Source organism: Pithys albifrons, chromosome 2 (assembly GCF_047495875.1).
Source record: "Pithys albifrons albifrons isolate INPA30051 chromosome 2, PitAlb_v1, whole genome shotgun sequence".
NCBI lineage: Eukaryota > Metazoa > Chordata > Aves > Passeriformes > Thamnophilidae > Pithys > Pithys albifrons.
In genome coordinates this window covers 14,774,753-14,800,809 of record NC_092459.1, presented here as the reverse complement: position 1 = coordinate 14,800,809, position 26,057 = coordinate 14,774,753, and the positions used below count along the sequence as shown (strand labels likewise).

General features: G+C 42.2%; 2 protein-coding genes across 2 annotated transcripts; one reads left to right on the top strand and one right to left on the bottom strand.

Annotated features, from left to right (window-relative positions):
- Positions 1 to 1,850: 1,850 nt before the first annotated feature.
- Positions 1,851 to 19,138, bottom strand: CMPK2 (cytidine/uridine monophosphate kinase 2). The gene is made up of 7 exons (XM_071548148.1): positions 18,971 to 19,138; positions 18,673 to 18,831; positions 13,189 to 13,515; positions 12,744 to 12,858; positions 12,424 to 12,625; positions 6,645 to 6,878; positions 1,851 to 3,160 (listed from the first exon to the last, which is right to left on the bottom strand). The coding sequence occupies exons 1-7, from the start codon at positions 19,136 to 19,138 to the stop codon at positions 3,040 to 3,042; spliced, it is 1,326 nt and encodes a 441-aa protein (XP_071404249.1). The 3' UTR covers positions 1,851 to 3,039.
- Positions 18,999 to 26,044, top strand: RSAD2 (radical S-adenosyl methionine domain containing 2). Its single transcript, XM_071547808.1, has 6 exons — positions 18,999 to 19,458; positions 19,650 to 19,811; positions 20,225 to 20,454; positions 21,320 to 21,469; positions 22,248 to 22,280; positions 22,831 to 26,044. Exons 1-6 carry the CDS (start codon positions 19,137 to 19,139, stop codon positions 22,993 to 22,995), a joined length of 1,062 nt encoding a protein of 353 aa, XP_071403909.1. The 5' UTR covers positions 18,999 to 19,136; the 3' UTR covers positions 22,996 to 26,044.
- The last annotated feature ends 13 nt before the right edge of the window (positions 26,045 to 26,057 follow it).

The following is a 26,057-nucleotide window of genomic DNA, read 5'->3' as shown; positions in this document are numbered from 1 at the left end:
TGGGTGCTTGTTATGGGTTTTGCCAGGTAGGCCTAAAATTTAGGTTTTAAAGTTCAGACTAGGCCTGGAATTGTCAGCTGACTTGAGCTGGGCTGGGCTAGCTAACAGCTGACTTCTTCTAGCCAGTAGTGTTGTATTCCATACCATATTACAACATCATCTCAGAAGGGGTAAGAGCCGGTGTGTGGGAGGTGTTAAGTCAGTTCCACCATGGCTGAAGTACAGAGAGGACGTGCTCCAGTAGTTCTACTCTGTTGGGCCCTACTCCTGCTGCCGCTACATAGTATTTTGTTTTAGTTTCAGGGAAGTAGAAATATTTTGTTGTTATACTTTCTTGCAGGGTGTCTTTTAGAATGCTTATGAATCTAGAGTAATAGACTTTGTATTAACTGGGGAGTGGGAGATTATTTCTTATAATACATAACTTGTGTAACTGTGTGTTATATCGTAGTTTTCTCTTCATTTTCTCTTTTCTGTATAAATATATGTAGCTAGTTTAAGCATAAACCTAGTTTGGAGGGTTTTTTTCCCTCTCCCTCTTTTTCCCTTGGCTGGTTGGTTAGGGGGAGGGAACCCTTTCTCTCTGTCTTGGACACTTGGCATTTTGCCAGCTCAACCCAAGACAGTGATGCTCTTGTTGCGTGTGCAATGGCCAGCATTTGTGTATTCCTGCTGCTCCTCTCCCAGACGTGTCCGAGTTCTGGCACTCACTGACTAATTCCACATTTGGGTATCTTTGTGGGTCCAGAGGAGACCATAAACATGATCAGAGGGCTGAAACACCTCTTCTACAAAGACAGGCTGAGGGCTGTTCAGCCTGGAGAAGAGAATACTCTGGGGAGACCTGAGAGCAGCATTCCTGTACCAAAAAGGGTTTTATAAAGAGGTAAAGTGACTTTTTACAGACAGTGACAGGAAAAGGGCAGTAGTTTAAAACTAAAACAGGGGAGATTTAGATTAGATATTAGGAGGAAATTCTGTACTGTGAGGGTGTTGAGGCACTGGAACAGGTCGCCCGGAGAAGTTGTAGATGCCTCATCCCTGGACGTGTTCAAGCTCAGAGTGAATGGAGCCCTGACGAATCCGATCTAGTGGATGTATCCCTGCCCATGGCATGGGATTTGGAACGAGATGATCCTCAGGCTCCCTTCCAACCTAAGCTTTTCTATGATTCTATGACTTGTTCTAAATATAAGTGAAGCATAACTTCTTAGATACTGTGGACAAAAATGCAGCAGACATGCCACAGAAATGGGAGGTATGGGAGTAATTACGCACATTAACATCCTGCATATGGCACACAACTTCTTGCAGACCTTCAGTTCTAACAGACGTGAGAAAGGGAATGTTGGTTTGGTTTGGTCTGCCTTAGTTTGCTGGTCTTCTAGTCTGCATCAGTAGCTTTAAGTTAAAGAAAAACACGGACTATGAATATAATCTGCATGTGTGTAATTAATAGTGTCTGATGTCACTTTTAATATATATATTATCAGAACTCTTTTAAATACGAACCTACACTTTTAAGAACTCAGCATCAAAAGACAGGCAATCTGGCTTCATGTGCAAGTTTGTATAAGGAGAAAAGGTTTTTAGTGGCATTCCCTGGGCCAAGTGATCTTTTACTTGGACAAGCCAAGGCTACACAATATTTAGGGTAGGCACATATTTGCACCCTAATCCTCACAGTGATGACATCTATATGAGAATTTCGTCTATCCAGAACTGAATATATGAATGTTTTAAAATTTCTAAAATGGGTGGAGCACCTACAAGTATGTATTTTCAGTTTGCATATTTGGCTACTCCAAAGGCTACAGTTATATAAATAATGCACCAAACACAACAGCGTCTATTACTAGTGTGTATAAATGTATTAATGACATATACTCAAAAGCATTAAACAGCATTAAACACAAAACTGTGTTTTACCTAGAAGACAGATTCATTGATAATTGCACTTGCTTAACACAGGAAAGTAAGTAAAAATAGTGTTTTAAATCAAATTTCCATTTTAGTTATGTTTTTTTCTGGAACTGACATTCACTTCTGACCCCTCAAGGGCTTATCCATATGCTTAGTTTTACCCTTAGGAGTAACAACAGCATAACTAATGTACATAAAAAATAAACCTTTGTAGAGCTTAAGTCTTGATAGTAGCCTGCTTTCCCTTTCAACATGTGCAAACACTCACAGAAGAAAGAAAAGTGAAATGAAAAGGTGTATTTTTTTGCTCAGGTTCTCTAAATTTTCCATTTTGCATTCTCTCAGGAGAATAAAAGTTCACATTAACAAATTCTAGTAAGATACAGAAAAATTTTTGTAAAAATTATTTTAACATTTATAAAATGTTTTGAATTTCAGGTTCTTCTCAGGTCTCTGTTTATAATTTTTCAAGAATTCTCTATTTTCTCTCTGAAATTAATTGATATTTCAGTTGCACAGGTAGACAGGCTTGGACTTTATCACTTAGAGGCCGAGATGTTACTGGCACTTGCTTATGACACATTTTTTCGAGGATGCACAACACAGCAGCGGTGGCTCATCCTCTATTCCAGTAAACAGCACTCGGCCATTGGATTGTCTGTTCCCAAATGTTATGATCATTTTATTGTTTTAGAGTTGATGACATTTCAGCCTCTCCCTGGGCAACTAATGCCCCAAATACAGTCCAGTGAATTCTGGTAACAATGGATATGGGAACAGGTTCTCCTGATGATGAAGATGCAATACAATAATGTCTTAAAATGTTAGTGTCAGAGAGCACCCTGAGGTACTTCGTACATAAATGTAGTACATTTGCATTTTTACTAAGAATGCTGAATGACAAGTGAGTGGTATTTGGCCTCATATAGAAAAGTACAGCAGCAACCACAAAACAGATAACCTGCACAGATTACTGCTGACAGAATTAAAAAGTATTCAGAATAAAGCAGTATTCAGTATTTCTGTGAGACAGAACACATAACTGTGCATTTTCAGGTACCAAAATCAGTGGGATAATAAAAAGTATTTTTAAGTGCTATTACACATAAGTTGCTTTCACAAACCAAAGTATTTGTTAATTAGTTGTAGCACTGTGTTGAGCACCTCTTCCTTGGAGGGGCTGGCATCAACCTCTTGGCATTCAGGATTCACCATCCTTCTGTATGCCTCTTCAACTCTATTTTAAAACAAAACAAGGGAAATTAAGCTTCAAAATGCAGGGATAAGAAATGGCATTAGTTATCAGCCTCAGAAGAAAGTGTTCACACTGCAGAGATAGAAGATACAAAGTCTAATATGAAGCTAAGAATTAAATCAATTGCAAAAAGAACTAAAGCACTAGTAACAATTACTATAATGTAACTCTCAAAGCACATAGTTTCCCTGACATTGATTCCCAGAGCCCCAGACATATTCACACAAGGCGTGGAGTAAAGTATTTCTTTATAGCTTAACATCGGATACAGTCTGGTATACCAGTACAGTGGACAGTGTGCTTCTAGCATCTGAGTTAACTTCTTCAGATTCTGTTAAGGTGGCTCTGAACTATATGGCATTGCATTGTGTAGGTGTGTTCATTGATATCAGCTTTGACTAACTGGATTACAGAGTTGACATATCATTCAAACTCTTCCTCTGATCAAGTAACCAGATGAATAACAGGATGAAATACAGGATGAAAACCTCCTCACTTAGACTATAAGTATAATGCAGAACCCTCCCTCATTCAGTCTATGAGGGTGTGAATGAGGATCTGAATATCATTTTCCATGTTCCCATAATTGCCATTCAGGTCACAAGAAAAATCAAGCAAGATTCTGGATATTCTTATATCCAGACTGACATTATTAACAAGTAGTAATAAGCAAAGGCTTTCTGAGAGGACTAAGATGTAACAAGAGTTAGAACATAAAAGATTCTTAAATTGCCAGCATGTTCCCTAGCTCACTCATTGCTCTGCAGGACCCACTGTATGAACTGTGTTCACAGTTGAGTTCTTTCAAAATTAAGCAATCATAGAAGCATAGAAAGTTAAGGAGTTGAAATGGATCTTAAAGATCACCTAGTCCAAACTGCCCCCTGCCATGAGCAGGGACACGTCCCATGAGACCATGTTGCTCAAGGCCTTATCCAACCTGGCTTTGAACACTGACAGGTTTAGAGTATCCACAACCTCCCTGGGCAACCTGTTCCAGTGTCTAACCACTCTCACAGCAAAAAATTTCCTCCTAATATCTAATCTAAATTTCCCCTCTTTCAAATTCTACCTATTACTCCTTGTCTTATCACTACAGTTCCTGATGAAGAGTCTCTCTCTGGCTTCCCTGTAGTCCCCCTTAAATACTGGATGATTGCTACCAAATCTCCACACAACCTTCTCTTTTCCAGGCTGAAAAGCCCCAACTTTCTCAATCTATCCTTGCAGGGGAGGTGCCCCAGACTTCTTACCTACTTCATGGCCTTCCTCTGGACTTGCTCTACCAATTCCATGTCCTTTTTATGTTGGGAACACCAAAACTGTATGCATTACTCCAGGTGGGGTCTCATAAGAGCAGAGCAGAGGGCTAGAATGACCTCCTTTGACCTGCTGGCCATGATCCATTTGATGCAGCCCAGGACACAGCTGGCTTCCTAGGCTGCAAGCACACAGTGCCAGCTCATGTTGAGTTTTTCATCAAACATCACCCCCAAGTATTTCTCTGCAGAACTGCTCTCAATTACTTCTGTATCCAAACTAGGTGTGTCTGGCATTGCACTGGCCCAGGTGTAGGACCTTTCACTTCGCTTTGTTGAACTTCATGAAGTTTTCATCAGCCCAAATCTCAAGCCCATCAGGGTCCCTCTGGATGGCATCCCTTCCCTCCAGTGTATTGCCTTTACCACAGAGTTTAGTGTCCTCAGTGAAGTGGCTGACGGTGTCCTTGATCCCACTGACCCTGTTGTCAACAAATATGGTGAACAGCATTGGCCCAGTACCGACCCCTGAGGGACACCACTCCTTGCTGGTCTCCATGTGGACAGTGAATCATTGACCACAACTCTCTGTGTGCAGCCAGCTAGCCAGTTCCTTATCCACCCAGTGGTCTGTTCATCAAATCCATGTCTCTCAAACTTAGAGACAAGGATGTCATGCGGCACAGCATCAAACATTGCAGAAGTCCAGGTAGGCGATGTCACTTGCTCTGCCTCTATCCACCAATTCTGTAGCCCCGTCATAGTAGGTCACTAAATTTGGCAGGCATGAATTCCCCTTTACAAAGCCATGTTGGCTGTTACCGATGAGTATTTTTAAGGTATATCCTCACCAGAAATGTAAAATCCTTGCAATTTGTAGATATGGAAACCAATATTCAAGTGTCTATACTGAGGTATTTACATGAACACCGGCTATTGAAGTTTCCACCTTAGACAAAGATGATCTAATCAATATATTTGGCAGCGCCTACAGTAATTCAGCACATCCTGAAGAACACCAAAGCTATAAACAGTGGAAATCATATAGGCTAGAGGATCCTGCACCAGAAGATGACGAGGAAAATGATGTTACAGGTTTAAGGACCTTTTTAAGCTTATGATGCAGTTACAATAAAGTTAACATGGTGCTCCAGCTGTCTTTTCCCTTAGTAATCCCCATCCAGGTTCTTGTTCCCATAATCCCCTTAGGGCTCTTTTCCCACTGTTTGTCGTGTTCCCACTGGCTGTTGGGCGCAGTTCCCTACTGGTTGTTTATAGTTCATCTCAATCCCTCTCTCGTCCAATGGGGATTGGGGAACCACCCTTTGTTCTGGAAAGTTCCACCCGAACTCTATATAAGCAAGCGTCTCACTTCAATAATTTGCTTCTGCTTCACCCTTGCTCCTGGTCATGTCATCTCTCTTGTCACACCACACCCCAGGGCAAAGGGAAGTGGGAGCTGCTGCCTCATTTCCCAAGGACCAAGGGAAAACTGCTGCAACAGCAGCCCACATAGGATACCTAGGGTATCTGAACTGCCACTCAGTTACTTAAAAAAATGTATCTAATACAGCTTGAGATGCTCCAGACTATCTCATTTAGCTTCCAGTTGCTAGTCCAGAAAGTGTACACAGGTTCTGCATCACATCTGCCAGCTTCATCTCAAATGGCTTTAGATACTTAAGCTTAAATCATGGAGGTCCAAATGCGTGGCAAGATGAATCACTCTGAAGGCTCCAATGAATGTATTGACTATACTAGGATCTGAAACACTTTAGCACAATGAAAGACATCTAGAAGAGGAGATCTAAATTTTATTTTCTTAATCTGGGGCTCAATTCCAGACTTTCCTGAGGAAGCCACATGTTTCAACTTCTTGCATCCCAGTTGTGAAATTTTTAGGTCTCTCTGCTTCATAACTGAACTAAGAAAGGCGCTAAAGTAAAAGAGGCAAGCAGCAAAATACAGGTATTTTAATTCAAAACTCCTTTGCAGGATGATTAAATTCTATTCTTGTACCTTTCAAATGCTTTCAATCAGAAGTGACAGAATTCACCCTCTCTTTTAACCATTAATCCTTTCCAAAATGCCTCACCAAAAGCTTAAACATGTGAAATCCTTGTCCCCATAGTGTGAGTGGCACATTTGCTACTGATCCCACAGAAGCCAAGATTGCCTCCAGCCTCTTCTTCCTCATTAAAGCGTACCTTTGGCGAAACAAGCTGTTAGCTTCCAACTCAGCTTCCTCCTTTGTTTTCTCCAGTCCCCGACACTGAAGTCTCCGGACTCGTTCCTCAGGGTCAACAGTCAGGAGAAGAACAAGATCAGGTTTAAGCAGATCCTCAGGCCACTGGTACACTTCATCATGAGGTGGTGGAAGATCCTGGAGTTTCCCATTTGTTTCAGTGGCAATTGTGTAGGCAGCTGTGCTGTGCCAGTATCTGTCAGGAAAATACAAAATGGAGAGAGAAATTTTAAAGAGGACACCAATTCTTCAGTAATATATGAGACAGTTGTCACTATAATGAAAAGACAATAATGATGTGACACCACAGTTTTGAAGGGACATGCAAAGAACAGTTCTATGCCATCAATTTCCTGCCAGGCTTTGTTTGCTGCTCCTTCAGCTGTCAGCAGGTGACTCAGAGGGGAGTTGGAGGTGTGGCTTGCTCGTTAGTAGGAGAGTGAGAAAGCTTTAAAAACTTCTCTAGGGAGCGCAAGCGACCTGGAGCGCAGCGAACAGGAGCGGGCAAACAGGGGCGTGGCACGGCAGTGAGGGCATGGCACGGCAGTTTGCATGGCAGTTCGCACAGGCAGGGCGAACAGGCAGGGCATAAGCCTAGGTATTTCTGCGGCTTTTTGTTTGTTTGTTTGTTTGTTTGGTTTTGTTTCTCTTTTCTACCTTTCCCCACAGCTCAAGGCAGTCATGCCTCCCAAAAAAATGAAAGCTGTTGCTCCCGTTACCAGTAGAGGGGTGTCAATACAGACAGAACCCTCTAAAAAGGATGCAGCCACTCAAGCCTCTGGCTGCATAGAGTGTTTCAGCCTGGACCTACTAGCAGAGGACAGTGTGAGAAGCACCTGCATATGATGTGAACAGGTGAACGATTTGCTGTGTCTGGTGGCAGAGCTAAAGGAAGAGGTGGATAGGCTCAGAAACATAAGGGAGAGTGAAAGGGAAATTGACTGGTGGAGTCACACCCTTTCGATTCCTAAGGAAGCCCAGCAGGAGGTGGTGAAGCCCGGCCCCTCCTGCCATCAGGCAGACAGAACAGACCATATGGATGGGGACGAATGGAAACAGGTGCCTGGTCATAGAGGCAAAAACACCCCCTCTCGACCCCTTTCACCTGCCAGGGTGCCCTTAAAAAACAGGTATATGGCCCTGGACTCGGACAGTCTGTTGGAGGACAGTCAGGAGGAGGATCTGTCTACAAGGTCTTCTGGTTACCCCCAGTCTACTGTCCGGGTTACAACTACAGGTAAGAGGAAAAAGAGAAGGGTTGTTGTAATCAGTGACTCCCTTCTGAGGGGAACTGAGGGCCCTCTATGTTGGCCAGACCCATCCCACAGGGAAGTTTGCTGCCTTCCCGGGGCCAGGGTGAGGAATGTTACCAAAAGACTTCCTAAGCTTATCCAACCCTCAGACTATTACCCACTGTTGGTTGTCCAGGTTGGAAGTGATGACATTAATAAAAGGAGTACCAGGGTAAATAAAAAAGATTTTAAGGCACTGACCCGATCACTTCATGGAACAGGAGCACAGGTAGTAATTGCCTCAGTTCCTGTGCTAGCTGGGATGAATGAGGAGAGGTTTAGGAAAGCCCAGCTTACCAATAGTGGCTTAGGGGATGGTGCTATCATCAAAATTTTGGGTTTTTTGATCATGGGGCAAACTCCGTGTTGCCCAGTCTCATCAAACCAGATGGGCTTCATTTATCTAGGAAGAGCAAAAGAACTGTAGCCCATAAGTTGGCAGAGTTGGTTAGGAGGGCTTTAAACTAGGTTTGAAAGGGGAGGGGACGGCAACTGGGCTCTCCAGAGATAAGTCTAAGGGCGTAGAGCCCGAGTTGAGAATGAAATCAATGGCCCAGCTGAAGTGCATGTACACCAATGCACACAGTATGGGAAACAAACAAGAGGAGCTGGAAGCCACAGTGCAGCAGGAAAACTATGACATGCTTGCTGTCACAGAAACGTGGTGGGATGACTCACACGACTGGAGTGCTGCTATGGGGGGCTACAAGCTCTTCAGAAAGGACAGGCAGGGAAGGAGAGGTGGAGGGGTGGCTTTATATGTTAGAGAGTCTCTTGACTCTGTTGAAGTTGAGGTCAGCAGTGACAAGGTTGAGTGCCTGTGGGCCAGAATCAGGGGAAGGCCAACCAGGCTGACACCCTTGTGGGAGTCTTACAGACCGCCCAACCAGGATGATGAAGGAGATGAATTGTTCTACAAGCAGTTAGCAGATGTCTCAAAATCTCCAGCCCTTGTTCTTGTGGGTGACTTTAACCTGCCAGATATCTGCTGGGAGCTTCATACTGCAGAGAAGAGGCAGTCAAGGAGGTTCCTGGAGTGTATAGAGGACAATTTCCTTCATCAACTGGTAAATGAGCCTACCAGGGGGAAGGCCCTGCTAGACCTACTGTTTACAGAGAGGGGCTGGTAGATGATGTAGTGGTTGGAGGCTGTCTGGGGCATAGTGACCATGAAATAATAGAATTTTCAGTCCTTAGGGATGTAAGGAGAGCCACCATTAAAACCTCTACTTTGGACTTCCAGAGGGCAGATTTTGGCCTATTGAAAAAACTGATTCAGAGCATACCCTGGGAAAAAACCCTTAAAGACAAGGGGGTCCAGGAGGATTGGATATGTTTTAAGAAGGAAATTTTGAGTGCACAGCAACAGGCTACACCAGTGGGCCGAAAGGCCAGCCGGAGGGGAAGACGGCCGGCTTTGTTAAAAGGGACATTCTGAAAGAAATCAGGGATAAAAAGAAAGTTTACAGACTATGGAAAAAAGGGCTGGCTACTTATGAAGAATTTACAGATAGAGCTAGGTCATGCAGGAAAAAAAATTAGGGAAAGAAAAGTGGAATTTGAAGTAAATTTGGCTAATTCAGTTAGGGATAACAAAAAGTCCTTCTATAAATACATTAATAACAAAAGGAGGGGCAAGGAAAACCTCCATTCTCTGTTGGACTTGGAGGGAAATATAGTTAAGGAAGATGAGGAGAAGGCTGAGGTACTTAACACCTACTTTGCCTCAGTTTTTACCAGTAGGGTAGGTGGCCCTCAAGACAACTGGCCTCTGGAGCTGGTAGACAGGGAGAAGGAGCTAAATAGCCCTCCTATATTCCAGGAGGATATAGTTACTAACTTACTGAGCCAGCTGGATCCTAACAAGTCTATGGGACCAGACGGGATCCGTCCCAGGGTGATGAGGGAGCTGGCAGAAGAGCTTGCCAAACCGCTCTCCATCATCTTCCAACAGTCCTGGCTCTCTGGGGAGGTCCCAGATGATTGGAGGTTGGCCAGTGTCACCCCAATCCACAAAAAGGGCTGCAAGCAGGACCCTGGCAACTACAGGCCTGTCAGCCTGACCTCTGTGCCTGGCAGGGTTATGGAGCAGTTCATCCTGAGTGCAATCACACAGCACCTTCAGGGTGGACGAGGGATTAGACCCAGCCAGCATGGGTTTAGGAGGGGCAGGTCCTGTCTGACCAACCTGATCTCTTTTTACGATCAGGTGACCCACCTGGTGGATGAGGGGAAGGCTGTGGATGTGGTCTATCTGGACTTCAGCAAGGCCTTTGACACTGTCTCCCATAATATACTCCTGGAAAAGCTGGTAGCCCATGGCTTGGACAAGTGTACCCTCTCCTGGATTAGGAGCTGGCTGGAGGATCGGGCCCAGAGAGTGCTGGTGAATGGAGCTGCATCCAGCTGGCGGCCGGTCACCAGTGGTGTTCCCCAGGGGTCTGTGTTGGGTCCAGTCTTGTTTAACATCTTTATTTATGATTTGGATGAGGGGATTGAGTCCATTATCAGCAAATTTGCTGATGACACCAAGTTGGGAGGGAGTGTCGACCTGCTGGAAGGCAGGAGGGCTCTGCAGAGGGATCTGGATAGATTTGAGAGATGGGCTGATTCCAATGGGATGAAGTTCAATAAGGCCAAGTGCCAGGTCCTGCACTTTGGCCACAACAACCCCCTGCAGCGCTACAGGCTGGGCACAGAGTGGCTGGAGAGCAGCCAGGCAGAAAGGGACCTTGGGGTACTAATTGATAGGAAGCTCAACATGAGCCAACAGTGTGCCCAGGTGGCCAAGAAGGCCAATGGGATCCTGGCCTGTATCAAAAATAAGCATGGCCAGCAGGACCAGGGCAGTGATCCTTCCCCTGTACTCTGCGTTGGTGAGGCCACACCTTGAGTACTGTGTTCAGTTCTGCGCCCCTCAGTTCAAAAAGGATATTGAGGTGCTGGAGCGAGTCCAGAGAAGAGCAACAAGGCTGGTGAAGGGACTGGAGCACAAGTCCTATGGGGAGAGGCTGAGGGAGCTGGGATTGTTTATCCTGGAGAAGAGGAGGCTCAGAGGTGACCTCATCACTGTCTAGAACTACCTGAAGGGAAGTTCTAGCCAGGTGGGGGCTGGTCTCTTCTCCCTGGCACTCAGCAATAGGACAAGGGGGCACGGGCTTAAGCTCTGCCAGGGGAAATTTAAGTTGGAGATCAGAAAAAAATTCTTTCCAGAGAGAGTAATCAGGTATTGGAATGGGCTGCCCAGAGAGGTGGTGGATTCACCATCCCTAGAGATTTTTAAACGCAGATTGGATGTGGCGCTGAGTGCCATGATCTAGTAAATGGACTAGAGTTGGACCAAGGGTTGGACTCGATGATCTTGGAGGTCTTTTCCAACCCAATCGATTCTATGATTCTATGATTCTATGATTCTAATTATTTCTTAACAGTGATAATAATGCACTATTCAGAGTTAATGTGAATTACTAATTAAAACATACAGCAGCAGCTATACATTAGAGAAAGGGAATTCCAGATACTCCTGTCAAAAGAAAGTCTTCTCATACAATGAGAGAGATCAAAGAAGAGTTACATTTTATCTCAAAATCCAATCCTCTGACTCCTTTTTTTTGTGGTTCCTATCCTACTTCATACAATAGATTTGGGAGAGAACATGTAGTCTCCACAAACATATAAATGAAGACAGGTGTTATTAATGGTTACATACTTCACCTCCATTTAATGTTCCCCCCACTACAAGGCACTGTTATTGATAAATTTCAGTGGATTCGAGGCTGGCTAAAAGTAGTACTTACATGCAAACAACTTCTGTGTGTCCATGTGTGTGTGGGTGTGTCTGTGTCTGTGTTGTGGTAGGAGGTTAAAGTACACCTACTAAGTCAGTGGGTTCAAAGTGCATTTTGTTAACTAAGAGTAATACTGTAAGCTGTCTATACAGGTAGTGAAAACCAGACATAACACAACAAAAACAAAAAAAGTGGGAAGCATGTCTCTGGCTTTACATATGCAAAGAGTAAGTCTACCTAAAACTCAGTCATTGCAATCCATCCGTACCTCATCTTAGAGACAGACATGACCAGCAGCCCATGTTCTCCTCAGGTTTGTCATGGAAGTCTGGTTTAGCTCAGGACGCACAGCCTGTGTCTCTACTATTCCTAACTGAAGATGTAACAATTTTCATGTGTCCTAAAACTGGTTGTGACTACTACAGTGATGGAAGTTCCCTACCTTACTGTTATCGTAAATATTATTTTTTGAAGATTTAATATTTATCTGACTCTCTGCAGAATAGTGCTTATAAAAATACCCAAAACAAACAACAAACCTAACCAAAACAACACTCTCCGCTCCAAACAAACTCAGAGACAATCACTGACCGTTTCTGCTTGTAACACTGAGTAACTATATGATGGCACAGATAAAAGAGGGCTTCTTTAGTATACAAACCTGTCGATGATCACAGGTGCCTGAGTGGATGCTTTTGCTATTTCTGAAGCAAGAATGTAGTTGCCTGCAGCATAAAATGCTCTTTTAATGGGTGTTGGCTCATCATCAAACACGGTCCTCCACTGGCTGATGCAAGGTGGTGGGGACCCTAGCAGAATTCCATTCAACGTGTCCTTAACAGCATGGGTCACAGTGGTTTTGCCTGCATTTCATTTACAGGAGGAAACATTTGTGTTATTACGTGCTAGGTACACCTGAGTTTTAAAAACTGAAAAACACTCCTATTTGTTCACTTGGAGAAAATGTTCTGACACTCTTACCTGTGGCATCCAGCCCCTCAAAAACTATGACAGGAAAATTGCCCTTCTTCTGGTGCTCTGGACATTTGTCTAGCAGGTCGAGTACTGCTTCAGCCTCTGGGATCTGCTCTGCACACTACAAGGAGAGAGCTTAGAATCATAGAATGTGTTGGGTTGGAAGGGAGCTTTAAAGTTCATCTAGCCCAAATCTCATGCAGCATATTGGCACATCTTAAACTACATCAGATCTCTCAGAGCCTTGTTCAGCCTGACGACCGGGAATGTTTCCAGGGGTGAGGCATCCACCACCTCTCTGGACAGCCTGTACCAGTGTTTCACCACCCTCATCGTAAAAGTCTTCTTCCTTATATCTGGCTAAGATCTGCCCTCCCTTCGTTTAAAACTGTTACCCCTTGTCCCTTTCGCACCTGCCCGCCCCACGAAGCCGAAGAGCCGCGGTGCTCACCTGGCGCAGGCGGTGCCGGAGGGCTGTGGCGGAGTGCGGCAGCGCACCGCTGAGGGGCCGCGGACCCTGCGATCCCGGGGCGCAGCGCTGCAGCATCGTCGGGTGGGGAGCCGGGAGCCGGGAGCCGGGACCAGCAGCAGCGCGCAGAGGGGAGGGCGGTGGCGGAGGAGGAGCCAGCGGGAAACGAAACTGGCCCGGCCGGCCGGGAAAGCACCGGTCTGCGGGGACCAAGCCGCAGCTCATTCGGGCGCCCGTTCTGCCTTCCCCACCTCGCAACAGTGGCACCGGGATGAATGGGCTCGATCCATCGGGAAATGGTTCTGTGCGCTAATGGGCGGCAGCAACATGGGAAAGGTCCCAGCCTTGCGATTCGGTCTGCCTGCCCGCTAGCATCAAAGGGTCACATTCCCACGGGTTCCTGTGGCTGAATTCTGGTGGTCTCCCCCCAGAAATAACATAGAATAAAAAAATTAAAAAAGCTCAGATATGATCTTTTGCTTGAGACTGGACCAAAAGAGACCAACAAGTCCCAAACCAAACTAAACTTCTTTGTTGACTTGCAGTGCCCAAGCAGCACAAAGCTGTTGGGCATATGGATAACTTAACCACTGGTTACTCAGTGCCTTGATAACAAGACCAACTGACACAAATAATTTGGGGAGTGAAATGGACATTTTACAAGCCTGCAGTGTTTTCATAACTTTGTGATGGCAAATTTCAGCTTTTATCAGCTATGGGGCAGGAACTAGAAGCACTGAAAATAGCTATAGCACTTAGTCTCGTAACAGCTGATTTGAGTAATGTTACCCAAAATGTAGATTTAGAGTTTTCAAAATATGTAACTGAAAATGTAAAACAACTTGCACCTCTGTAGAATCCTTTTCCTCCCTTTAAATAGTTGAAAACCTGCCACCGAGGGATGTGTAGACTTTTGATGCATTTTTTGAAAGAATATACTCTACAAGAAATTCCTCAGAAATTCGATGTCTTCTGGTCAGCTCAAACATCCTGCACAAATAGCTTTTGCTTACTGTGTCTGCAGGGAGAGGGGAACAGCTGGTAGGCGATATCTGTTCAACAGAGATCAGCTGCACTAGTGGGACACTACCTGTGCTGGAAGGCTGGGCCCGGGCAGAAACTGGGAACACAGCCTTGGAGGCTCTTCAATACAGTCTCAGCATCAGATACAAAACCTGCCTTTTTTAAGGCTTTTTTTAATACCTGAGAACTACATCATTCCACATGACTCAAACACATGGCTGTGGCTATGGCTGCCTACAGATACCAGAAGATATAGGGTAAGACATGGTTCCTTACACAGGAAGTCAATAGATGGTAATTTTAAGACCATGATAATATGACTGAGTCAAAGTAGTGGCTATTCTCACCCCATATTTTGTCTGGCAGAATGACTTTCTGTGCATATGCATGGCTTTTCCATCGTCCCTTCTCCTAGTCCTGCTCCTTCAGCATCCACAGTCACCAAATTAAGAATGTTAGACAGTATATCCTCATCTTTTCATTTTAGCACCTACGATGGACCTTTGCTCATACTTCTATTTAAATCCCTTTTTGGCTCTGTGATACCCTCATAAAACCCTGTAGTTTCAAATTCCAGCAATACAACTGTTGCATAAAAACTTTTATAACTTTTAAACCCATATCCTACTTGTTTCAACAAGTGCGCCTTCTAATAATATTACTGATTTTGGTGAATAATAGTTCAACATTCAGCTTATTTATCACCTACATGATTTTTTCAAGGTCACTCAGATTTCCCCTCCAGCTTTCTCATGTCAGAAGTGACAGCCTCCACTTCTTGCAAGGCAGCTACTTCATCCCCTTGATCATCTGGAAATAGAGATAACTTCTGTAATTCTGTAAGGACCTGCCAAGATGTGTAGATCTGAACTGGACCATTAGTCAGGGTATGGCTACATGTACCAAAGTTCCACAGACCTGCAGAATAATGACATCTGCCCTATTCCAAATACCTGTCTTGCTTATAATAAGATTTTTGTTTATACTTTTTGGTAAATTTTTTGCTGCTACCTCCCACAGAGCCATTGATTTTAGAGGAGTAGCGGCAGTGACTGAGATCTTCTTTCTGAGTGTGAGTTCCACTGCTGAGCTCAGCATCAGGCATGCAACATTTAATCATTCTTTCCTATCTCCACTGTCTCACCATTATCTAAAATGAAACTTACCTGTCACTTTTCTGTTTATTCATTGGTTTGAGGCCCAGCTGACTTGCAGCCAAGTTTCATTTCAAAAGCTGGCCATTTTCCTCATTGTTCTTTGTCTCCTTGCTCTTCAGTTTGTTGGTTATTTTTTCCTAATGCTACTATTGCCTTTCCTCTCTGTGCTGAATAAATGGAAAGTGCTCACTTTCATTTTCCATTTACCCCTCCCACAGCCTTGATATAAACCATTCCTGAGCCAAGCTGGTGGTGCCATCTTCACTTATAACATGCTTATGAGGTCATTCATAATAGGCATGTGATGACTGTCCTCCTGGCTAATTACTTAAAAATACCCTCTTGCAAGATTCAAGTAAAAATGTAGAAAAAGACAGTTGCCTTTTATGACCAAGATAGGTCTTTGTTTTTAAAATCAGTGTAGAGAGTATGACTCTATTTTGAAATTAACTTACGTTAACAGCTTTCAGCCTTTTTATGAGGACATTTATAATTTTGTGTTCTGTATAATATGAGGCAATGTTGAAGAGAAAATATGTGAAAAACATTGATTAGGATCCTTTTCACATCTTTGAGTGACCATTGTGCTTGCATGAAGCTATAGGGAAGTGATACAGGCAGAAGAAGAAACCGTATGAATATTTGAAATTTTTTTTGATCCACTTAAAATAGAAAAAGAAAAGAAAAATCCCTCTGAAAATTTCTTGGTTTGTAACTTAGAAATATGTAAGTGCACAGTCCTTTAAACAGGTGTCTGAGACACAGGCAGGAAAAACTTAAGCTGAAAGTCTATAAAATGTATAGATCCATAGAATATACACAAATAAAACTGCTGTTTTAATGCAGAATAAATTTTAAAGGACATAAGTAAAGGGCCCTCTAGTAAAGACAGAGGTCTGCGTATAAGACCATAAGAACACAGAAGTCAGTATAGTCTCAGGCCAAAAGAGTCTCCTCTTCTGCCCATAACAGTGGTCAGTGCCAGATATTTGGAGAGGGATATGGGAAGGACAATGAAGGAACCTTCCCACAACATACTTTTGCCAATAAAGGACCTGATGGTCCTTGGGGTTGCTTCTAACCTGGTATTCTATCATTCTACAATTCTATGATCTTGTCCAGTATCCTTGGTACCATCATATCGAATACATCCTGAGTGGAAAATCACATATGTACTATTAAGGAACCCTAGTGGTCTTCTTTCAAATTATGTCTAATCTGTATCTACATACTGTGTCATTCATATGTCTTTCACAACTTAATTGCATGTGGGTTTTCACTTTCTGTTTGGTAATTTCCCCTTGGATTTCTGCATTCCAAGGTAGGATGAGTCACTAAGAACAAGGTCCTGACAGAATCCCATTTATAGTCCTGTAGTTGCAATGAGAAGGAGATCATTTCCAACTGGGACCGAAACAAGAAGTAATACATTTATCAAATGCTAAAATTACATCTGTCATTGCATAACTTGCTTGGTTATCCTTGAACCTTTTCTGGTCCTCATAGGTGAAGTGATAATGACTTCTCCTTTAACCTTATTTATGTTTCTGCCTGGTATCAGTACTTTGCTTTCCTTAGGAAGATATTATTTGACTGCAACTACCAAAAACCCACACTGGAGAAAGTAATATCTTTATTTAAAAAAAAACAACAAACACATTATTTAGATAAATAACTGTTTTAAAGTTTTGGTTTCCTAGCAAGTAGGGACCACAAAAGCACTATCCTTGTCTATCCAGTTGGATTCCTTCATGCTAGTTGTGTACCTATGTATCATTGAGTGCACCATTAATAACATTATTCAATCATTTTTTAAAATTATCTTAATCTTTATGAGTTTTTTTTGGTGCAAATTTGTGGAACTAAAACATTTTGAGTACTGGCACTCCATTGTGTAAGATGACTTCCATAGGAAGCAAAGGGAAGGAATAAGACTTCCTACCATTTTCAAAGAACACCATGTTTTTCTGAGACTCTTTTAGAAGGCACCAGGGCAGAAAATTTTGTTACAGTTCTCGCTTGCAACATTTCTTGTAGATTGAAAAGTAGTGTATAAAAATGCATATTTGTGTTTTCTTTAAGGTCTCACCATAGAGCCTGTGATTTAGGACAGTTCAGGAACTAAAATATGAATGTCATTCTTGTAGGGGACATGTTCTGGTCTGGGTTTACTTTGTGGGGCATTACAGTAGCGCAGAGAGTTTTGTCTGTAAACGTACTTAGTTGAGGCAAAAAATAGAACTTTTGCAATTACCATTTTCTAAGAAAGCAGTGATAGAATTACAGAGAACAGGAAGTCTTGAGTATGCTTGAGTACTAGGTTCTTTCCACGTTTTCTTCCTTGAAACAGAGATCTGCCCTTTCAAAGAAAAACAGTTAAAAATTGTAGTGTTTTAGTTTGCTGATTCATTGAGCAGCACTTTTCTGATATGATCTTGGAGGGTTTGTGTATCAAATGTAAGCCTTGTGTTGAGATAAATCGATAATCATCAAGGATTTTTTAGTTCTCTCACCCTTTTTTCAAGGGAAAGGAAAAAAGCCACACCAATGTGAAGGTGAGACTGCCCAGCTACATCAGCAGTTCTGGCTGATAAATTGAAGTGAGAGAAGCTCCAAAGTGAGGGAAGCCTGCCTTGGGCAACATACAGTTGGTAGGTGTTCAGATTTGAGTGTGGCTCCTCACCTGGACGGCAGTGGCAACACTGAAGTGCCCACACAAGAATGAGGATAGGCTGACTGAAGGCAGCGTGAGGCTGAAAAGTTATGATGGACTGGTTGGTGTGTCGGGACACACTGGAATAGCAACTAGTGCTATGATGGAGGTGCACCTTCTCTGGCAGTGGCTGTTGTGCCATCAAGGAATTGAGGAATACGGAAAGTGGAAGCTTGGTCCTGGTCTCTCCTGGTGTTACCACGAGTGGGCAGCTATCTGCCCCACCAATGTCTCACCTCAGGCTGCCAGCTGTTCCTGCTGTTAGGGCTAAACATGTACTCAACACATGGACTGGTGCAGTAGCTTTTCTTGAGGTCCAGTATTGGACACCAAGAACTAAAGAACCAAGTGTTTTCTGTATCTTAAGTCTTCAGGTTCCCCAATTTGGGCAGCTTTGCAATGCAAAACTATTTCAACTTACAAGAGCTCCTGACTTTCTAGAAGGGTGCAAAGCACTTATACAAGTTCAGCTTCCCTTCTACTTCACGAGTCACAAGGGTTTAACCAGAAGAGCTGGAGCCACTGAGACCACACACACCGAGGGTGGTCTTCAGGTGTTAAACCTGTTCAAACCCAGAGGTGCCCAAACTCTATCAAGGCCGGGCAGCCGACGGGTTCCACGGTGGCTGTGTCCGATAAGCGGACCTGAGGCATGGGGACTCGGGAGACACACGGAGGGTGGGGCAGAAGAGGCAAAACATCGCGCCCGCGGCTTGGTGCCAAGTTTCGCCTCTGCGAGAACGGAAAACGAAACTGAGTCGTTCCCGATGCTCCGGCAACGGCTGGGCGGGGCGGGGCCGGGCGGGGTGGGACCGGACGGGACGGGACGGGGAGGTGCTCACCGCCCGCTTAAATGCGGAGCGCCGGGTACCCCGCCGCAGCCTGCGAGCCCGATCGGATCGAGCCAAATCGAGCCCAGCCGAACTGAGCCCAAGAGAACCCAGTCCAGTCGAAGCGTGCCCAGGCGAGTCCAAGTTAACGGCAGCGCATCCCACCGGAGCCGAGCCGAGCCGAGCCGAGCCGAACCGAGCCGAACCATGTACCTAGCCATGCTGGACCGGCTGCTGTCCGTAGCACGGGCAGTGCTGGCGGCGCTGCGAGGGCACCTGGACGCCCTGTGCTGGAGCCTGACTCCCTTCTCCTTGTCTCTGTCCCTGCCTGGCCGCCGGCGGGACTCGCCCTCGCGGTGGGAGCGTGAGCAGGAGTGGGACGAGGCGTCCCCGACGCCCACCAGCGTCAATTACCACTTCACTCGGCAGTGCAACTACAAATGTGGCTTCTGCTTCCACACGGCCAAGACCTCCTTCGTGCTGCCTCTGGAGGAGGCCAAGCGGGGGCTGGAGATGCTCAAGGAGGCGGGTGAGTCTGAGAAAGGGAGCGCCGGCGGGAACCGGGGGAGGGGACCCCACAGGTCCAAGTGCCGTCGAAAAAGGGGTCCCGGGGATGTCCTGTCCCAGTTCATACCGCTGCCGTGGGGCACTGATAGCATGGGGAAGGAGCAGGTGATGGGCAACAGAGGCTCATAGCATCTTTCTTTGGTCCTTCTCTAGGAATGGAGAAAATAAACTTCTCGGGAGGAGAACCATTTCTTCAGGACAGAGGCGAATTCGTAGGCAAACTGGTCCAGTTTTGCAAGCAGGAGTTGGAGCTCCCAAGTGTCAGCATTGTTAGCAATGGCAGCCTGATCAGAGAGCGGTGGTTCAAGAAGTATGGTAAGGAGGGACCGCTGGGCATAACAGCACTGACAGGGTTGAGGGCCCTCCGTTGGGCAGCCTCATCCATAGATGAGTTTGGGGGCAAGTGAGAGATGGTTTTTTAATGGTTAATTTACAGTAAATGCAAACCAAATGTAAATACCAGTGAAACAGTGTTGATTATATGTTTTGAACACAGGCATTATACCAAAGACCTCTTTGGTATCTCAATAATGCTGGGGACACACACACACAAACTATGTGTTTTGATGCTGCTGTTGCTGTGGGTTTTGTGGTTCATGGGATGATTCCACAGAACTGTATTTAGATGGCACTTCATGGCAGATGATGAGGAAGTGAAAGTGGGCACAGTCCTGAAGCTTTTAGCTGAGAGACTGTATTATTAATCAATTTTTAAAACTTGTTTTCAGGTGAATATTTAGACATTCTGGCAATTTCATGTGATAGTTTTGATGAGGATGTCAATGTTTTAATTGGCCGTGGCCAAGGAAAGAAGAACCATGTGGAAAATCTGCATAAACTGAGACAGTGGTGCCGAGAGTACGCTGTTGCTTTCAAAATAAATTCAGTGATCAACAGATTTAATGTTGAGGAAGATATGAATGAGCAGATTAAGGCACTCAACCCTGTGCGCTGGAAGGTAAGAAAGTGGTGTATACCATAAGTTTCTTGCTCGATAAAAAGTAATAATGAAGTCCTGGAGTTGTCTGAACCTCTAATGGCCTCAGTCAGATCTCCAGCTCCAGGTGATAGGGGCCCTTCTGTAATGCTACATGGTGTTGAGACAGATTTTGTCTCATTCTGCACTTAAATGGAGCCGAGTATGTCATGAATCATTTTTTTGTTGTTGTTGTGATATATACAGAAAATTACTTTCTGTGTGTATGTATATCTAGGTTTTCTATTGTATTAAAATTAATATAGAAGGTGTTTAACATTTGAAAATGTGTCATGGTGTAGAGAAAATTAGGAAAAAATAGTGTACAATGATGTATTACAGTCAATATACTGTTAGCAAAATATGTGTGCATTAATGTTCTGTTTTAAAGTATTAGCAGTTAATGTACATATATTTTTAACTAGAAGTGCATTAAATACATTACCTTATCAGTTTGAAATGGGTAGAAATAATGTGAGAAATATTGGAGAACTTGTGAAATAATGTCTCATTATTTGCTTCATGGAAATTGTTATACACACAGAATTTCTCAGAAAAAAACCCAAAACAAACACTCTAAGTGAAATCTTGGTCCTCCTAAAGGATAGTAAGGAAAATGATAATTTGAACATTTAGAACTCTGTTATGACTAATTTGCTAAAACAAATCTGCACCACACTCTTTGTGTAGTATTCAGTTATCACAATTAGTGTGAGTGTGTCTCTACTCACAGAAAAATTATAGGCATTGCTACTGAGACAACTGAAGGTTTTTGTCATAGTGACAGTCTCTTATCCTCGAGGCAAGTGAAAACATAGAGTCTTAACTGGGTGCCTTCTGTTTTCAGGTATTCCAGTGCCTGCTCATTGAAGGGGAGAACAGTGGTGAGGATGCCCTGAGAGAAGCAGAAAAATTTGTTATTAGTGATGAAGACTTTGAACGATTCCTGGATCGTCACAAAGATATCTCCTGTTTGGTACCTGAATCTAATCAGAAGGTAAAAATTAAACTGTCCTTTTGCAACTTTATTTTCAAATAATGTTGGAAAATTGGGAAGGAACTAGAAACTTTCATGGCAATTAGTATTTTCCTTATAAGTAATGTCTTAGAAGAGGTACAGTACAACTTTATCAGCAACAGGTTTTGTTATGGTGGAAGTCAAGTTTTTAAATTTTCTTTAAGACTTTTTATTGTCCATGAAGTTATTAGCAGAAAAGGAAAATAGCATTGATCCCAGTACTGTGGAAACCAGTGGGAGTTCTCTTTCCCACTAAGGCACAAGATCCTGAAAAGGTTCAAAGCTAATGTAAACACACTTTATGCTCAAAGTATAGTTTCCTAATAGAATTCCCCAGCTTAGATAATCATGTCATTTTTTGAAAACAGAATAATCATTCCAGCATGCAAATCTGTAAATCCTGCTGGTAAAGAAATTCAAGCAAACTGGGATATTATTCAAAATGCCTTTATCCAGTTGCATACTCTCATTTCAATTAGATATCGGAGAGGTCATATTTCAAGAATTACTAGTTTGTTCATATATTAAGTTATTATCATAATTCTGTCATTTAAATTGATCCAAAGATAAAAGTTTTGGATTATTTTCTGTCATATAAATTTGATCCAAAATTGATCACTGAAATAGTGGTGATATGGTAACTTTCAAAGATTTGTATCACACTTTGAATAGTTGTTTGTTTTGTCCTTCATTTTTCACAAGAATGGAATTTTAATTTGTATATTAATTTAGTATTTTTTCTTTTCATCTATTTCAGATGAGAGATTCATACCTCATTCTGGATGAATATGTAAGTGTTTGATACTTGGTATTTGTATGCTAATATATGTATGTCTACAACAGTGATAACAAATTCAATTTACTGTGCATTCTATAAAACAATTTTACCATGTAGTACAAGGAATAGATGTGATTTTTTTTCCATCAGACATATTGAGAAATTTAATATAGCGTGACCTAAGGAGAACTTGCCATCAGGTTGCATGCATAATCATTGCATCACAAACCTTATAGTGTAGAGATCTATTTTTGCAGGACACCTTCACTTTTTTTCTTTAATTTAAAAACAGAGAACTTGCCCTGAAAGTTAAGTTTCAAAGTGCCTACTTAGTTTATCTGTAACTGAAGAGTCAACATTTAATCTTCAATAATTATTGTATTGCTTCGTTCCTGCTAAGATAGGTCACACATCTAACCATGAGCCTTCTAAGGACTAAAGGGAAACTCTTCATGCACTTACATAGGCCTTTTTGGGATTGCAGAGCAACTTTTCTAATTTTATAGAAAAATTAAACTTTTTAAAAATTGACTTTCTAATGTCTTATCTACTGATGTTTCAGATGCGTTTTCTAAACTGTAGAAATGGACGGAAAGAACCTTCCAAGTCTATCCTAGATGTTGGTGTAGAAGCAGCTATAAAATTCAGTGGATTTGATGAGAAGATGTTCCTAAGAAGAGGAGGAAAATATGTGTGGAGTAAAGCCGACATGAAACTGGATTGGTAACTCAATATACTGAGTTAGGGCATTGCATTCTGTAAAGAAAAAGGGTGTGTATATATGTGAGTGTATACATGTATCTAATGCTTTTAACTACACTTGGTATATTATACAGACTGATGTTCAGTATAAGTCTATATGTGAATGTGTTACATGTTTTTAAATGAATGTTATGCACTTTTCTATTATTTTATAGAACATGACCAAATACTTTCAGAGCTTTCATATGAACAGATCTCTTAAATAAACTTTTTAGTTCATTATATGAAGGACTTAAGGGCAAACTGTTAACATAATGTCATGCAGTAAATGTTTAAGATACTACATGAGTGTGCATGCCAGATAAACAAAATCCCACCCTGGTCTCTACTTCATTCTAAATAGCTGTAATGATGGAGAAGTGGAAACTATTATCAGGGAATGTATTCTTCCGGTTTCTTAGGGAAAGGTGGATTGCAGTTCCCCGGTAGATCACAAGAGGGCCCGCTGGCAGGCCTCTGGAAACACCCTCTGCCTTTTTCGGGAGCATTAGGGGGTCAGAATCTAGGAATTATCTGTAATATTATATTTAAAAGAAAATCAAGACGAAAAACTTGGCAATTCTCATTTTTTAAGACTTTACTGTAAAAGTAACTGGTTTTATTCTCCCTCTCCTTCATATAAACACACAATATTTGCAAAAATGTTGGGGACGTAAATTTCTAGGAAAACATATTTTTAGTCACGAAAGAACATTGTGTTTGTCCATCCTAAAACCTATAAGTACATTTTACCTAATGATAAAAACCTACATTGGTAATGGCCTTAGTTCTAACAAATATTTACAGTGAAAACCTTTGCATTTTATTAATTCCTCCCTTTTCCTTTTATCTGCAAATATTGGTTTATTATTTTCATTATTTTCTCTCTGCAGAGAGTTCTGATGAAGATTCCTTCTCAAACTAATTAATACTATGTAGCACAACCTAATACATATCTTCTGTTGCATACTGGCTTTTTATTTTGCTAAGCCATGGAATTACAAACAAAAAAGTTCATATACCATGTAACCTTGTTTTAAAGGTTGCTTGGCATAGTCATTAATTAACCTGCAGATATTAAATTAAATTAATTGAGTTTCATGATAGCTGCTTTTGATTTAAGAGCTGGCAGCATCAGTATAAAATAAAGTAAAAAAAATAGAAAAAGAAAAACCAAAAAATAATCTTATATACTACCCTCATTCTTGGGTTTCTGGAAATTGTTATGGCTTTATAATTGCAGTTTTTCAAATTTAGCTAGTCCCATCCTCCATCTCTTTGAAGGAAATGGGAATAAGCATTGCACATAGCAGAACTGAGCTGGCACTACTCATTCATCCTGTCTATTGAACTCAATGTCTGGTCTTACACTTCCAAATATTTGCAGCACTTGGGAGCCAACATGCATTAAATGTTTCACAGAGAGAAAATGACACCTTCTTTATTTCTTTTTTTTTGGATAATGTTAGTTGATTTTTTTAAGAGGTTTTTGAAAGAAATGTTTTGCATTCACCTAATGCATCTTCAAAGTTGAAGGGGAAACAGTTTAAGTAGGAGCTGCTACTTCTGTGCACCTCCAAATACAGTGTGAAAACGTTTCCATTTATAATTCCTTCAGTTTCTATTTTTGCTGTCCTAACTGTAGGTATATTCAGTGGTGCTCTTTCATCAATTTGTATTTTGCATTTTGCAATCACTTCCTAGACATATTTCAGGGGTTTTTTTGTCTCTTGTATTAATACTAAGTGACATTTAAAATGTGGCCCACGCACATTAACCCCACAGTCTTTTGGCAGCTGTTTCACTGACCTCAGTTGGAGTTTTGCCTGAGTAGCAGCTATAGGCAGTGCAAATTTATGTAACTGGGGTTTGACTTCCTCTGCATTGCCACTGCTCAAATGTTAAATCTAGCATGTTCCTCAGCACCTATGCTGCATGATAGAAAAGGAGTGTTTTCCTTTGCTGCTGGCTTAGTTCCAGCATGGGGGAAGATTTAGTGCACCAACGTACCAGTAAATCTACCAGCTTGCAGCTTCTGCAGAAAATGCCAGCTGTAGCACAGCACACAGATGTGAACTACACAAACTCCCATTCAGATCCAAAAATCCTGCCATTCTTTGCTTTGCATCTTACCCTGTAGATGGTTATTCCTTTGCTTCCTCTTATGGAGGAAGCTGCAGGAGAAACAAAATGGAGCTGAAAGTGTCAAAATCCAATAAATCATGTAAAGCCATTGAAGATGGCTTTTATCAGAAGGTTCTAAGTTCTTATTTTCTTAAAATGTTAAGGATATTACATCATCTCTTGCTACCATACATAATTAAGAAAAAAGTTTCTGCTCTGTGTGATACTCTTTCAAAGGAAATACCAGTTGTGTACATTGGAAATGAAGAATCTAACATTACACAGTTTGATTAAAAGTCATTTAAGTTGATCAATAACTACTGGTATTTTTATATGCAAAATTCATTGTTGTGTAAAATGTAATTCATATTGGACCAAAAATGTACTTTAGGTTTTCATTATATAGCTGGGCTTAAATTTCATCATGGGACTAGAAAAACAAAACTGAATTCAACAGGGCTACTCCTAGGTTTAGCAATTACAGGTACATCTTGACCCTGAAAAGTCAGTATTTAAATTTAGGTCTTGTCAACACAGACATGCTTAATTGTATTTTCATGTGTAATCTCATAGTATTGCTGCTAAGCACTTATTTAAGATGCAGGATTGGGAAGGAAATGACACTGTTATGTACTACCATCACACAGCTGTTCATATTTGTAAAATAATTATAGAGAATGAGTGCTTGGGTGACTTCTGATAAAATTATTACTATATCTTGGGCAACGAGTAAAACTGTCACTTAGGATGCACTTTAGATGTCCTCTTTTTCAGTGAGGAGGATGCAGATATATTTGTTACAAAAGATGAATTTTGGAATGATGCCATCAAATAATTAGCACTAAGTATTTCCCATAGTATGTTGCACATTTTCACTAAGTATGTTGCACATTTCAATAAAAGTTTCTATTTTCTTAAGTTTGT